The 13,439-nt window shown below is 47.9% G+C and overlaps 2 protein-coding genes across 6 annotated transcripts; one reads left to right on the forward strand and one right to left on the reverse strand.

The window, feature by feature from the left end:
• Positions 1 to 285: 285 nt before the first annotated feature.
• On the forward strand, positions 286 to 8,283 carry sync (syncoilin, intermediate filament protein). 3 transcript variants are annotated; one of them, XM_056412211.1, is made up of 5 exons: positions 286 to 6,833; positions 6,916 to 7,130; positions 7,549 to 7,756; positions 7,847 to 7,971; positions 8,044 to 8,283. In XM_056412211.1, exons 1-5 carry the CDS (start codon positions 5,373 to 5,375, stop codon positions 8,114 to 8,116), a joined length of 2,082 nt encoding a protein of 693 aa, XP_056268186.1. In that variant the 5' UTR covers positions 286 to 5,372; the 3' UTR covers positions 8,117 to 8,283. The 3 variants fall into 3 exon arrangements, with proteins under 3 accessions (XP_056268186.1, XP_056268195.1, XP_056268175.1); XM_056412220.1 differs by having other exon boundaries at positions 286 to 4,101; positions 5,423 to 6,833; positions 7,549 to 7,971; XM_056412200.1 differs by having other exon boundaries at positions 7,549 to 7,971.
• rbbp4 (retinoblastoma binding protein 4) lies at positions 8,103 to 13,147 on the reverse strand. Of its 3 annotated transcripts, none has more exons than XM_056412251.1 (12): positions 12,938 to 13,147; positions 12,180 to 12,327; positions 11,938 to 12,083; positions 11,445 to 11,618; positions 11,168 to 11,286; positions 10,863 to 11,023; positions 10,632 to 10,758; positions 10,410 to 10,487; positions 10,068 to 10,144; positions 9,889 to 9,946; positions 9,687 to 9,797; positions 8,103 to 9,167 (listed from the first exon to the last, which is right to left on the reverse strand). In XM_056412251.1, exons 1-12 carry the CDS (start codon positions 12,960 to 12,962, stop codon positions 9,105 to 9,107), a joined length of 1,287 nt encoding a protein of 428 aa, XP_056268226.1. In that variant the 5' UTR covers positions 12,963 to 13,147; the 3' UTR covers positions 8,103 to 9,104. The 3 variants fall into 3 exon arrangements, with proteins under 3 accessions (XP_056268226.1, XP_056268217.1, XP_056268208.1); XM_056412242.1 differs by having other exon boundaries at positions 12,180 to 12,330; XM_056412233.1 differs by having other exon boundaries at positions 12,180 to 12,351.
• Between the last annotated feature and the right edge of the window lie 292 nt (positions 13,148 to 13,439).

The following is a 13,439-nucleotide window of genomic DNA, read 5'->3' on the forward strand; positions in this document are numbered from 1 at the left end:
GAATAAACATATGTCTTTTCAGTTAAGGTGCATTCAATCATATATATACAGTATATATAATATAATATATATGTATAATATAAATATATAATATATATATTTAATTTATATATATCATATAATGTATATATATATATATAAATTATCATTTATTTATATAATATATAATTTAAATATAATATATGTATAATATATAATTTATATATAAAATATATATATATAATATATAAAATATATATGTTTATATATACTTTATCCGACACTGAGCACAATAACCAGGTTTAAACTAAATGGACTATTTTTGACTGAGGATCAATTCAATATATCTTTTATATATCGAATATATCCAGACTTAAATATTTTAATGATTCAGTCATTATAATATCATGATTTAAATCATACTTTAGTTACACACGCGCAAATTAAAAGTTTCACAACTTCAGAGGAGATGAAATCCTGCAGCCGGAGCCCGGGTTCTGAACGCCTCAAACATCAGGCTGCTGCTGCGACCCTCCCACCACCGCTGATGTCAAAATCAATTTAATTTCTTGAACCAGGAGGAATTGCATCTGCACAAAAAAACAACCTGTTCTAACTCATGTCACTAATTGTTCATTCCGCACGTGAAGCGTGTCACGAGGTCCGAACCCTCGCGGTGACCACGGCGCCGCCGCCTGTGATCTCTCTCCACATCAGCTGTTCATCGTCTGCACAGCCGGTTGCGCAACAGTTGAAAGGCGACGGACTGGAAGCGTTGACGCTGCTCTGCGTCTTTAAATAGAGGAAGAGTGGAAAAAAGAAGGACCAGAGGGTACAACTGGTACAAACAATGGGTGGCGGAGGACGGTGAGAAGACGGCGGAGGCACTCTCTTTAAAATAAACACCCGGTGAGGTCGCTGCCATTAGAGACACTCAGCCGGGGATGAAGCGAGGAGAGAAGGACGTTTATGACTCTGTTGTCGGCTCCAACCCTCCGGACGGAGCGAGGCAATGTGCCCGCGGAGAGATGGAAGTAAAGCAATGTTCTCTCCTACCGCGATGCATCATTGTTACGGTGCCCTCGAGCAAGGCATGTATCTCTCTTATCTCTGCAGTAGACGACGGCGGGGGCAAAGGGAGATTACGGGAGGGAGACTTAACGCCGGCAAATGGCCTCCACTCTCCTCTGGAGGAAAGGGTTGTTAGAGCAACTCCAGGGTGATGAACTCTAGAAAATAAACATACACGACTTCCCTCATGAAGAGATGCGGATGGAACTTAAAACTCCTGATCACAGATCAATAAATCTACAGATTCCTCTGTGGATTGTTTAAGTCGTGAAACGTTTTCTTTTGGCACTTTTGAACATTTCATTTCATATTTTCATTTGTTTTAATCTTTATTTAAAAGGGGACTATGTACAGTAAAAAACATAAATGTCACCATTTGATGCACCGCCAGATTGTAGCTACACAGTTAATTTGCATTTCTAGTCCCTTGACAGACCATAACAAACAATAAACAAAAAACATGAACACAAATAAAACCATAACAAACATAAAACAACAAAAACAAACAAAACCAATAACAAACATGAAAAACACGAAACAATAAAGAATAAACAAACAATAACAAACATAAAACCATAACAAACAAAATAAACAAAAAAAACCAACAAACAAAAACCAACCAAACCAACAACAAACATAAAACAATAACAAACATGAAACAATAAACAAAAGCAATATAAAACAAACATGAACAACACAAAACAATAAACAAAAATAACAAACAAACATAAAACCATAACAAACATAAAACAACAAACAAACACCAACCAAAATAACAAACATAAAACAATAACAAACATGAAACAAAACAAAATAAAACAATAACAAACATAAAACAATAACAAACATAAACCAATAACAAACAGTACAGGATAAGACACACTACAACAATTAATGTAGGAGGAAGAAGACACAATACACACAAAGTTACAGGCTAAATACTATTAAAAGTAAGTAACACGAACCATAATAATGTGTTCAGCCCCCCCCATGTACTATATGTAATGTGAGAAACATGCCGCCCGCAACTATTAACTTGAATCGTTTTTAAAATCACACAAATAAATAATCTCACATCTCTGAGACCGACCCAACGGAGTAAAACCACGAGGGTAGAACCCGAACGGAGACGCCCATAAGCGCGCCTCAAACTCAACGGGGGGGCTCTCCACATCCAGAATATCTACAATATACCCACAACAACAAAAACGAGTGACAGAAAACACGACGGTTTCCTTCAGCTGTTTCGTGAGACGGATTAAAGGATGGAAAGAGGAGAAGAACCGAGGAAGAGGAGGAAGAGGATGACTGGCAGGATGTTGTGGTGGCTTTGGACAGAAACAGAGCAGTCCAGATGAAGCTCCACCATATGGACTCTCTCAACCACAATGCCCCCTTACATATTCGTTTCCCACCCACCCACGTGTGATGATCTCTCCATCCTTTGCGTATGAGAGAGAAAAAGAGACTGAAAAGAGGATAATTGAGAAGCTCAAAGTCTCTCCAAGTCCCCGGTGGTCCGGTCTCGTGAGTTGAAACTCTAAATCCTTGGCCTTGACGCGAGTCACCGGCTCGGTCCCGAAGCCAAAAACACGAGTCACGGCAGCCGGCGAGGCGACTTGGACCCACGGGACGCCTCCTGAGCGATGCGACGTCATGAACCCCAAAGGCATCCTCGTTATTATATAAAAGGTGTCGAGTGCAAGTACAAGTTTATTTAGTCAAACCTGGTGTTGGAAATGCTTTGAAGTGAAGGATTTGAGATAATTTGACCTTTGACCTTTGTGTTCATTACAGGACAGACGTTCTTTTCTCGCGTTCGATGCTCCGGTTGGAACGCAGGGATCAGCCTCTATAACATAGTAGAGAAAATACCAAGAGATACCCGTAAAGTGACGATTTGTAATGTCTGTGACGTAAAGAATGTGCTTAACTTTCCTGCTGGTTCAAATTCAACTTTTCATTTAAAACGAGTCAAAGTGACTCTGTGGCGCCATCTGGTGGCGTCTGACTGCATCGCGTGTACGCATGAATTAAGAGATATTCAAAAACAGTGTGTGAACGAAAAGGTAGGAAATATGAAAACCGAGGGATGTCGCAACCTCTTTTAAATTTTATTACAATTTTTAATTAAAATTGTTGTCATTTAAAATGTTTTATCTTGTTTTTTGTTGTTTTTCAGTGAAACTAAAGAAAAAAAATCCAAACAAACTAAAAAAACGAAGGATGTCAAATGAATGATGGACTAAATAAAATAAAGGGAGGTTATTCTGGGACAGAAAATATACACAAAATACTGTATTTGACAGGTCGCATGCTCAATCTTTCTCGACATCTGCCACATCTTCCTGGATGTCTTTCTCACCCCCCCACAGGAGACCCACCTGTGCTCTATTGTCAGGTCACAAGTTGAAGCGAAAGCCAATCCTCCCGTGTGGGAAGAGGCCAGAAAAGTGGGGGGGGGGGGGGGGCTATTTAAAGACGGCCTCCGATAATGAGGGGGCTCTCGGGTGGACTCTGGAGCCGTGTTCTCTTTCATCACACACACACACACACACACCATAATTTCCTTTACACACCTGTCAACAGCCACAATAAATACACATACAGCTGTATCTGGCATCAAGGGGACGAAGGGAAATGCATTATCTCAGATAATAAAAAAGCATCTCTCAGGTTGTTGTATCTGCCAACAAATATAAAATTAGACAAACGGGTCGTAAACGACATCCAGAAACCAGGCGTTCGGTTTAATTCTAAGAGGCCCGTTCTGGAAAATCCTTTATATCTCTGGGGTTGAAACAGCCGGCCGTGGCTCCTCTTTCTGCCAGCCAGTGTTTATTAATAAACCGAAACAGAATTAAGGTAGCCATGGCCACACATAGCAGCACGTTGAGAGAGAGAGAGAGAGAGAGAGAGGCTCAACAGTCTTAAGATCATCTGCTCTCACTTCTCCCGCTCACTCTTTGCGTTGTTGCCGGAGCTTCGAGTCGTTTCACCCCGAGGATAACGGCCACGAGGGCGGAGGAGACGAGCTGGTTCCGGTCTCAAGTAAGTGCAAATCGAATATTTCGTGTTCACAAATGGTCGAATTTCAATTAGATGGCGAAACCGCAAAAATATAATTCAAAAAGCCAAAGAGTCAACTTCCAGATGAACTCACTCGCTCACTAATTTCGCAACTTAGGAAGCTGGAAGAAAAAAGGAAAAAGTTGTTTCAAGAAGTTAATCGTTCCCGAATGTTCAGAAAATATGGTCCGGAGCCGTCTTTGTCCAAAGTGACGAGCCGGCAGCGAGACAGCTGGTGTGGAGTGAGCCGTGCACGGAGCACAACACCAAGGCTCCAGCACTCAGCATTACTTATTCATGATCCGACCTATTTGAGCACAAACGGCGAGCTGGAGCTCGAGCGTGGCGAGGAAAACGGCCGCTGTGACGTGGATGTCACGCTCCTGCCGTGGCCCCGTCTACACGACCCGTCGATTTGATCGGTTCAGTCTCCCGGACGGCTCCTGGCAAATCACCCCAACGGGTGAAATTACAGCTTCATTATTCCCCAGGGGGAGGAGAGTGGGAACGGCCGCCCGTCCGCACAATGACACGTCGGGGGCGAGCCGCTGTAATCCTCGCGATGCCGCTCGTTGGCCGTGTTCATCAGAGTTGGTGTTGTGGCTCGTACGAGGTGCGGTCCCGATCGGTTCGGTCGCGGTGGCATCCGGCCTTTCGCCGGACAGCTGCTTGTGCTGATGACATCTGCATACCTCGCGCAGGCGTCTGGACAGAAATATTAACCCAGCTCCTCTGTCGTTGGGTCATCAAGTGCCCGGACGAGGGGGCGGGGGGGATTTTCTGTCATGTTGAATGTCCAGACGTCGGACTTCGGATCGGAAGATTGAGGGTTCCTGTCCCTTCGTGCTTGTAAGCTCCAGGTTGATGAGATGTCAAAAGGACGGGCAATATTGCTGCAAAAACGTGCGTTGATTGGGCGACTCTTTCAAAAAGGGGGTTGGCGGTTCAATCCTCGCCCTAGATTTAGATTCAGATCCAACTTCATCGAGTAAAGGCACTGGGGCAACGAAACAGAGTTTTACATCTGACCAGAGTGCAAAGAAGCAGGATACCATCAATCAAAAATCTAAAATGCAGTGCAGTCAACTATATATAAACATGTGCCAACAGCAAACAAACAGCAACCCAAAGGCCAAAAGGTGCAAGTGACTATATTTAGACATTTATCCGCGCCCTAGTGGATGTGTCCTGGAGCAAGACGCTTAACCCTGAACTCCTGGAGCTTGTAAGTCGCTTTGGGTAAAAGTGATGATATGAAATGCAGAAATGAAAAGTCTGATCATATCCGTGTGCTTTTGTCCAGGGTGGATGAGACGGCGGTGAAGAGGAGAGGCTCCTACGACGAGAGTTCGTCGAATCCGATGGAGGGCGGAACCATTTCACCTGGGTTCGGTCCTCCTTTCATCCAAGAAGAGGGCGTCGCCGCGGCGGAGAGGATCCTCTCGGAACAAAGAGAGCGCGGCGCCGCGGCCCGATCCGGACTCGCCTTCGAGGGCCCGCCGCCCGACCCGCTGGCTTCGATGGAGCCGTACTTGCAGGAGATGGACGAGCTGCTGAACGGCTGCGAGGAGCTCGTCGGGCGTCCGTTCGGCTCGCGCTTCTCCGCGAGTCGCGGCGAAACTCGGGCGGACGCGTCGGAGGGCTGCGGAGAAACGAGCGCTTCTCTTCGGGGGCGTCTTTACGCGAGCTACGCGGACGGGCCGGGGCGCGGCGTGACCTCGGCGGCGATGCCTCTCACGTCGGCGGGGAACCGACTGAGTGAAACCATGGTGGAGTACGAGGGTCAGCTCCTGGGCATGCTGGCCATGCTGGAGAGCTCCATGGGGGGGGAGTCCGGGATGGACTTTGAGCCCCAAGGCCGGGAGTACGCGCACGTCCGTGAGAATCCTCGCCTTCGCAGGGGGACCACGCAAGGGAGCGCGACGACGTCGGAGACCCGGGCGACGCACCCGGGGTCGTGGGGCGGTCCGGGTGCGGGGGGAGGCGGAGCCTCCGGGGAGACGGGAAGCGAGGCGACACCGGGGGATTTGCCGATGAATGGAGGCCGGCAGACTCGCGGGCTTCTCGGTGGCGACGTGGATGGATTCTCAGGGGTTCTTGATCCTCGGTCGGGGTTCTCAGGGCCATCGACGCCATTCGATTGCGCGGGAGACGATCCGATGTGCTGCGAGGCGACAGAGGCGGGATCGGGGCGCGCGACCGCTCGCGAAGGAGACGCGTCCGGGATCGAAGTGGACGACGGCGGCGGCGAAGAGCTCAAGATGGACACCGCCGATTTGGAATCTGGCGCGAACGATTTAGGCGCCCTGGGGTGTCAGATGGAGGCGTGCATAGAGGAGGTGCAGCGGTTAGAGAGGAGGAGGAAGGAGCTGCTGACGGAGGTGCTGGAGTTGAGAGGGGCTAAAGACAGAGGGGAGGCCGTGGAAGAGGAGGAGGAGGAGCCGATTGACGGCAAAGTGGTCAAGCTGATGAACGCATTCAAGAGGGAGGAAGAGGGGAGGAGAGCGGAGAGGACGAGAGAGATCCAGAGCTTGAGGGAGGAGAGAGCGGAGGAGGAGAGGACGCTGTGGAAGGTGAGCCTGGAGAGGCAGGAGCTTCACGGGGAGCTGAGGACCCTGAGGAGGAGGCTGTTCGCCGCGGCGAGGGACTGCGCTCACAACCAGGCCGCCCTGAACACGCAGCGCCGCGAGGTGGAGCAGCTGCGGGGGGAGGAGGTAGGAAACGACCTCGAGGACGACCTCCGAGTCGTCGCATTTCAGAGAAAAAAAAACCTAAAACGCCGTCTCGTCCTTCCAGGAGAAGCTGCAGGCGCTGGTGCTGCAGCTGACGGAGGAGGGCTCGCGGCTGCGGGCGGCTCGGCAGCGGCAGCTCTCGGACCTCCAGGCGGCGCTTCAGGCCCAGACCTGCGGTCAGACCTCCAACGCCCAGGACCAGCTGAGCGAGTGCAGGAGGCACTCGTACGGAGACGTCCAGCAGTATCTGCAGGCGGGGCTCAAAGCGCTAGAGGACAGGTGGCACCATTTAAAAAATAATAATAATAATAATTACTCGCACGCCGTCGTTTTGTTTTCTTACACTTTGAAATCACAGTGATAGGGTCTAGAATTGTCTAAGTCCCGCCCCTTTTTTCAGAACGAGACCTTATTTTGAAAAATGAAATAAAATAAAAAAAGTATGAGTCAACGAGAAGCCGATCCCTTCATGACCTCGCTGGAATTGTGACATGATTTACACATTTGTCAGTTTGTCGAATTAAAAGATAGTAGAAAAAAGTCGCAGTATTACAGGTAAGGATTTAAATCAAATCCTGCTAATTTGATTGGACCGCTAAAAAGTGGGTGGGCTCAGAGTTTAAAGCGATATGGAGCAAAATAGCAGTTTGCCTCACACACACACACACACACTAAATCTGCCGGTTGCCTTGGCCAGGTATGAACCCATCTTGCTCACGTTGATCAAGAGGAGGGAGGCGACGGCCGCAGCGCTGCTGAAGGCCAGGGAGCACGCCCGGGATCTGAGGGCCCAGCTGAGGCCCCTGAAGGAGGAGATCCAGCAGCTGACCCTCCAGAGGGCGTGTCTGGACGACAGACTCAAACTCATCGCCTTCCAATGGAGAGAGGATGTGGGGCAGTGCAAGGTGAGCGAGACGTGGAAAGAGAAGGCGGCCGAGCGACGGCGGTCGGGTCCGGTGGCGGAGCGCCGGGCTCACGCTGCTCCGTCCTCGCAGGAGACCGTGTCCTTCCTGGAGGACAGCGGCAGAGTGCTGCAGACGGAGCTGCGGATCCAGAAGAGGAACACCAGAGAGATGGAGGAGCTGCGAGACGGCCTGAACAAACAGCTGCTCCTCTACCGGTACAGATGGGTTCGTCGGTTCTGAAATCACACGGAAAAACTCAAATTTAAACTCGTTCTTTTCTTTAACAGGGCAGCCATCGAGGAGCACAACAAGTCTGACGACGACGAGGAGGAAGAGGAGGACACGATTGAATGCTCTTGATTGAAACAAATATATATTTTTGATTTTTAAAACTCTGTAACCATAATTTTCATCTGCAATATATTTATATCTGCATTTTACACACATGCTTGTGTCTTTCAGAGCGATCGCTGCAGCCGGCGGAAAGGTTTTTGTTATGAATAAAAAGGCTTTGTGTCCCAAAAGTACGACTGACGAGTTAATGTCCCCGCACGAAGAGGGGCCCGTGTGCGGGGCCACGAGTCACCACACACACACACACAGATGCATAAAAAAAAGATCCGAGCTCAGCGTCAGACGACTCTCACTGAGGATTATTAAGTAACGTTCAACCGGCGGCCGATGAAACACATTTTTTATTAAGAACTCACTGTACAATTACAAAATGTTGAACATGGAAAACGTCCAACCGCTAATCTACAGCTCACGACGAACGATGAATGTAGCACGAGGACGGCCACAAATAGACATTTAAAAACTTTTATTTCCTTCATTTATTTATCGTCTTTTCAGTCACACACACACACACACACACACCTCGGCAGAAAGAGGCCCCGCTTCTTACTTTAAAAGCATGATTTTTGTTTTCTTCGTTCTTCAACAAGCACAACATTGTGATCTACCGCTTGTTGTGGATTCACGATCGCCATCTTAGGTTTAAAAAATTACATTTAAAAAAGCGTTTAAGTTATTATTTAAAAAAGGCATTCGCTGAAACATGTCCGGGGACGAGGGAGAGCCAATTCAATTACAAAAATATATATATTTTACACGCAGTGCGGGAAAAACCCACGAGTGAGATTCTTCAGGGCAATAAGTTACTCAGTCCACAGGAGAAGGAGAGCTCTTCACTGGGAGCATTCAAAAACACGGCTCGCGTGATTGTTCTCCGTCTTGTATTTACAGTGATTTACAGCGTACGGGTTACCACGGCGACGTGGAGAAAGGCAGGAAGGAGAAGAAGTAGCTGCGTGGAAGTAGAGACGATTGTGATGAGCGGGGGAAAGAGTTACGCCGTAGCCTCGGGGTCCGTCGAGCCCTCGGGGTCCTCATCGTTGTAGATGTTCTCAGCCTGAAAAATAACAAAGAGAGGACAGGGTGTCAGGTTTAAATGTAATTATGAGTCAGTCTCAGGTGTTTTTATTATTCCAGGACAACAAAAAAAGAGATTACAAAAAGCCGAACGTTACTCCGTGTTTATCGGCGAGGATGTCTGACATCTAAGCGGTAAGAGTGTTACAGATGTTTTCGTAGCAGGCGTTACAAAGTGGTGAAAGCACACAATTAAGTTATTAGTACTCACCATTCTCCTTTTCTGTCTTCCTCACTTTGCCCTGACTGACTTGCTCCAAATAATATATATATATATTTTGTAAAATCGATCTTGACTGAGATTTCCTTCTTTTTTTTTGCAGTCGTTAGCTGCAAAATGTCTTGAACTTCCGATCATGCATTTCTTCCAACAGCAAATTCACGGGTGCTCTGATCCACGTTTAGTGTTGAGTAGAGTCGCCTGCCGTCTGTGGCTCGTTACCGTCTCCGACACGTCGAGGGTAAACACTTCTCATGCCCGAATCAAAAGGCGTCTTACCATTTGCCAGACTTGCATGATGTTGTCTTCAGACACCGAGCAGATGACCCAGGGCTCGTTGGGGTTCCAGGAGAAGTCAGAGATCTTCGAGGTGTGGCCTCCGTGGATGAACTGCAGTTGACAGAAGAAGACGACATCATTTTCATTCCCACGATGAAAGCGGATGTCACCAATAATAGAGAATATCCTCAATGAGGCCCACCAGAAGCTCAGGGGGGCCGTCCTCCGCATCTTCTGGTGACTGCTCCTCTCCGATTTTACTATAATTAAGAAAGAAAACACACAGGAGAGTTCAAACTAGGGGCTGACGTTGCGTTACGAGTCGCCACGATGCAGCCTGAACGTGACAGATTGCTTCGGAGGACGAGGGGAGTCGTTTACCTGAGGTCCCAGACGTTGAGGCGGCGGTCTGTTCCACTGGATGCCAGTATGGTCTCATTATGAGGCGACCACTGAACCTGGAGCAGACAGAGAAGCACGATGAGGTCACCGCGAACAGAAAAACACAGCTCAGTGTCGTGTTTGCTCAGCGAGTGTTGATTAATCAGATGTATCATAACTTTTTGCCTTTCTTCCAAGCACCAGGAAACCATTGTTTCCCCCTGAGAACTCAACTTAAAATTGCCTCACCAACTGCCTTTAAAGGGACGGAGCAGATTTACACATATATGACATCCTGCTGTCTTTATGTCAAATAAAATGCACGAGTGATGATTATTATACCTGGAAGATCTCATCCTTGTGCGACTCGAAGGAATGCAGCTTCAGTTTCAAGTTTCTTAAATCCCAGAGAGCCACAGTCTGTGAGCGAGAGAGAGAGAGAGAGAGAGAGAGAGATTACACAAAGCTGCCAGATTTTCAGTCAAAACCGCAACATTATAAACAGTGTTCATTTAGTCAAAGTAAAACATCAAAGATTCACGGTGCGGCGGAATATTCCATTACCTTGTCCGCGGAGCCGGATGCCAGGATGAACTCGCTGTACGGGTTGAAGGACAAACAGTTGACCTCCGCCGTGTGGGCGTCGACCGCGTGGCTGGGTTTGGAGGTGTTGTTCGAACGAGTGTCCCAACTAGAGAGGCGGGGGGGGGGGGGGGGGGGTTACACAAAATGTTCATGGACTGAGCCAGATCACAACACCGTTCATCTGTGTTGACTCGCCATCGAGCTACTTACATCATGAGCTTCTGGTCGTCGGCGACGGACCCAAAGAGGGACTCGTGCAGCAGGTGCCAGGAGACGTCTTCCACCACGGCGGTGTGACCGGTGAAGATCGTCTTCGCCTCTACGATCTTCCCCTCCTTCGGCACGGCACTTATGTCCCACAGACAGATTGTCTAGGCGACAAGGCGAGAGATTTTAAAAAATAAATTATAATAATAATATTTTAGAAATCATATTTGAGCACACAATTTCTTGAGATGCAGCATAATATTATTATTAGTTTTAAATACAGCAATGAAATCAGACTTTCCGCTTACATGGTCATCTGACGCACTGAGGAGAGAGCCGGACAGATTTGGATTCCAGGAGAGACCGTAGCCTTCTTTCTGATGGCCTCTGAGACGCAGGTCAGGGTGACACTCTCCAGACGCGTCGACTGCAGACGAGAACATTGCAAAAAAGATGTTACGCAGTGATGACGTTAAACAAAATAATTCTTAGCCGGCCGAAAGACAAAAGTAACAACTTGCTTCCTTGACTTTCCACAGAACATGCATCAAGAAGCGTCTGGTGTGGGGCGCTTGGTCGGTGTACCTGGCTTGGAGGGGTGCTTGGTGTAGTCAAACACCAGCACTTCTGAGGTGGGGGTCTTGGTGGCGATGATGCAGGGGTTCTGGGGCATGTAGCGAGCACGGTTCACCTCTCCTTCGTGGTTGATCTTGATTTCTATCTCGATCTTGCCACTCACTGAGCCGAAGCCTCCGAACTCTACAGGGAAATACAAAGAGATATGTTCACCGTTTGCCGTGTGGGAGAAACCGAGGAGCCAAAAACATACTGTTGTGGCTACGGGTAATTGATTTTGGAACAGTACGTCTAAAGAGGTGCAATTCACCCATGTATCAGAAGGCAATACAGTCCTACAATCACATTGTATGCTTGCTGACATGTGGCTGTGATGCGTCTCAGAATATCACCTTTTTTTCCACTAAAAGGTTTCATAATTGATTTCAGTATTATCGTACAAAATCAATCTGTTTGCAAATATACTGTAAATATATATATATATACAGCACAGGTATCCCACCTCCTTTTTCGCTGTCATAGTGCGAGGCTTCGAACTGGGCGTCATCGTTGGGCAACTGAACGCTGGCGATGACCAGGTGATTCTGCTCATCGGAGGTGTGAGTGCCCAACACCAGTCGGTGCACACTGTAATCCTTCCCCTCTGGCCTGGGAAGGAGAAGATGAACACGCAACACTTCATCATTACTCTCAATCGCACTTGAATGCTCGTTGGTATGTGAAAAAACTACAACACGTGTGTACCTGAAGACGTCGGGCAGCCACTGGGCCGTGAGGCTGGGCCACTCCAAGGCGTGGGTCATGACCAAGTCGTACAGGAAGGGAGTGTTTTTCTTCCAGATCTTGTACTCTTCGTTTATCACCCTCTCCTCCACCGCATCGTCAAACGCTCCTGCTGAAGAGAGGACATCGGGTGCTATAAATGGTTAATGAAACTGTAGGTTAAAGCTTTAATTGGGGGGGGGGGGCAGATTGATATTCCGACTGACATCCCCAAGACAATTTCATTCCAACACGTACCAATATTATTTTACAATATATACGTGTTTAAACGTAGTTTTCCACTTGTTTGTTTAGCATATGTATTTAACGTTCATTAACAGCCGTTTCAGGTCGCCTAACAAGACACAAAGCCTAACTATTGTTCACTGTGTACGTTGTTTGTTTTTTTACCAGAAAACACACCACTGCTAGCTCAGCGAGCTAACTCTGATGACGCTCTCGCTCGCGCACGTTACACATTATAACGGTTAACCGTCTCGCGCCGCAGCCTCGGGGGGCGGGGAGGTATCCAACTGACGTTCTGGAAGAGACAACACCAACGGCTGCAAAAACGAGTTGAAACCGCGATTTGTCACACGGTGAAAAAAACTGCACCGGCTTTTGTTGTGACGGAAGCTAACGCTAGTTGCTAACCCCCAAACTAGCCAGGTAGCTAACGCTAGCACAATATATGTCAGATAACCGTTGGTTACAATAATAAAAATAAAAAGTCGTCTTACCTTCCTTGTCCGCCATTGCAGACATTAGTCGCCGATAGTCCGGGGAGAATCGAGGATGATTTTGAGACGCAAACCCTGATCTCAGATCCTCCTCCTTTCTCTCTCTTGTGCACCAGCAGAGCCCCGGTGCTGTTTAAAGGCGCGCGCCGCGCAGTGAACGACGCTGAGCTAACGGCTAACGGCTAACGGAGCAGCCGCTCGTGTGAGAGACGTTCGCGCGCTCTCTGTGAAACGGGGAGGGGCGTGGGGGGCGGCAGCGGATGCGCTCGTGCTGACCAGCAAGTGGCAGCCGGAGGCCGTTGGGATGCTGCCTTCACGGGCCCAACGTCTGTGGGTTAACCGATATGTATAAATGCTGCTGTAAAGTAACTACCTATATATCTGTCTTTAGTTGTGGAAGGAAATGAGACGACAGACACTTCAGACAATTTATTTAGTTTAAAATATTAATAATACACGCATATTAATTTAGCTTCACATTCCAGTCCAACAGATGGCGCTA

Source organism: Pseudoliparis swirei, chromosome 1 (genome assembly GCF_029220125.1).
Source record: "Pseudoliparis swirei isolate HS2019 ecotype Mariana Trench chromosome 1, NWPU_hadal_v1, whole genome shotgun sequence".
NCBI classification, from domain to species: domain Eukaryota; kingdom Metazoa; phylum Chordata; class Actinopteri; order Perciformes; family Liparidae; genus Pseudoliparis; species Pseudoliparis swirei.

What these genes read in the sequence shown, in the direction of transcription:
- sync (XM_056412200.1), top strand. Translation starts at nt 5,373, where the DNA reads ATGAAATGCAGAAATGAAAAGTCTGATCATATCCGTGTGCTTTTGTCC. An exon ending in AGCAGCTGCGGGGGGAGGAG is followed by an intron (nt 6,834 to 6,915) that starts GTAGGAAACGAC and finishes TCGTCCTTCCAG; the next exon opens with GAGAAGCTGCAGGCGCTGGT. An exon ending in CTCAAAGCGCTAGAGGACAG is followed by an intron (nt 7,131 to 7,548) that starts GTGGCACCATTT and finishes TGCCTTGGCCAG; the next exon opens with GTATGAACCCATCTTGCTCA.
- rbbp4 (XM_056412233.1), bottom strand. Translation starts at nt 12,962, where the DNA reads ATGTCTGCAATGGCGGACAAGGAAG. An exon ending in CTATGACAGCGAAAAAGGAG is followed by an intron (nt 11,619 to 11,937) that starts GTGGGATACCTG and finishes ATTTCCCTGTAG; the next exon opens with AGTTCGGAGGCTTCGGCTCA. An exon ending in TCATGCAAGTCTGGCAAATG is followed by an intron (nt 9,168 to 9,686) that starts GTAAGACGCCTT and finishes GTTATTTTTCAG; the next exon opens with GCTGAGAACATCTACAACGA.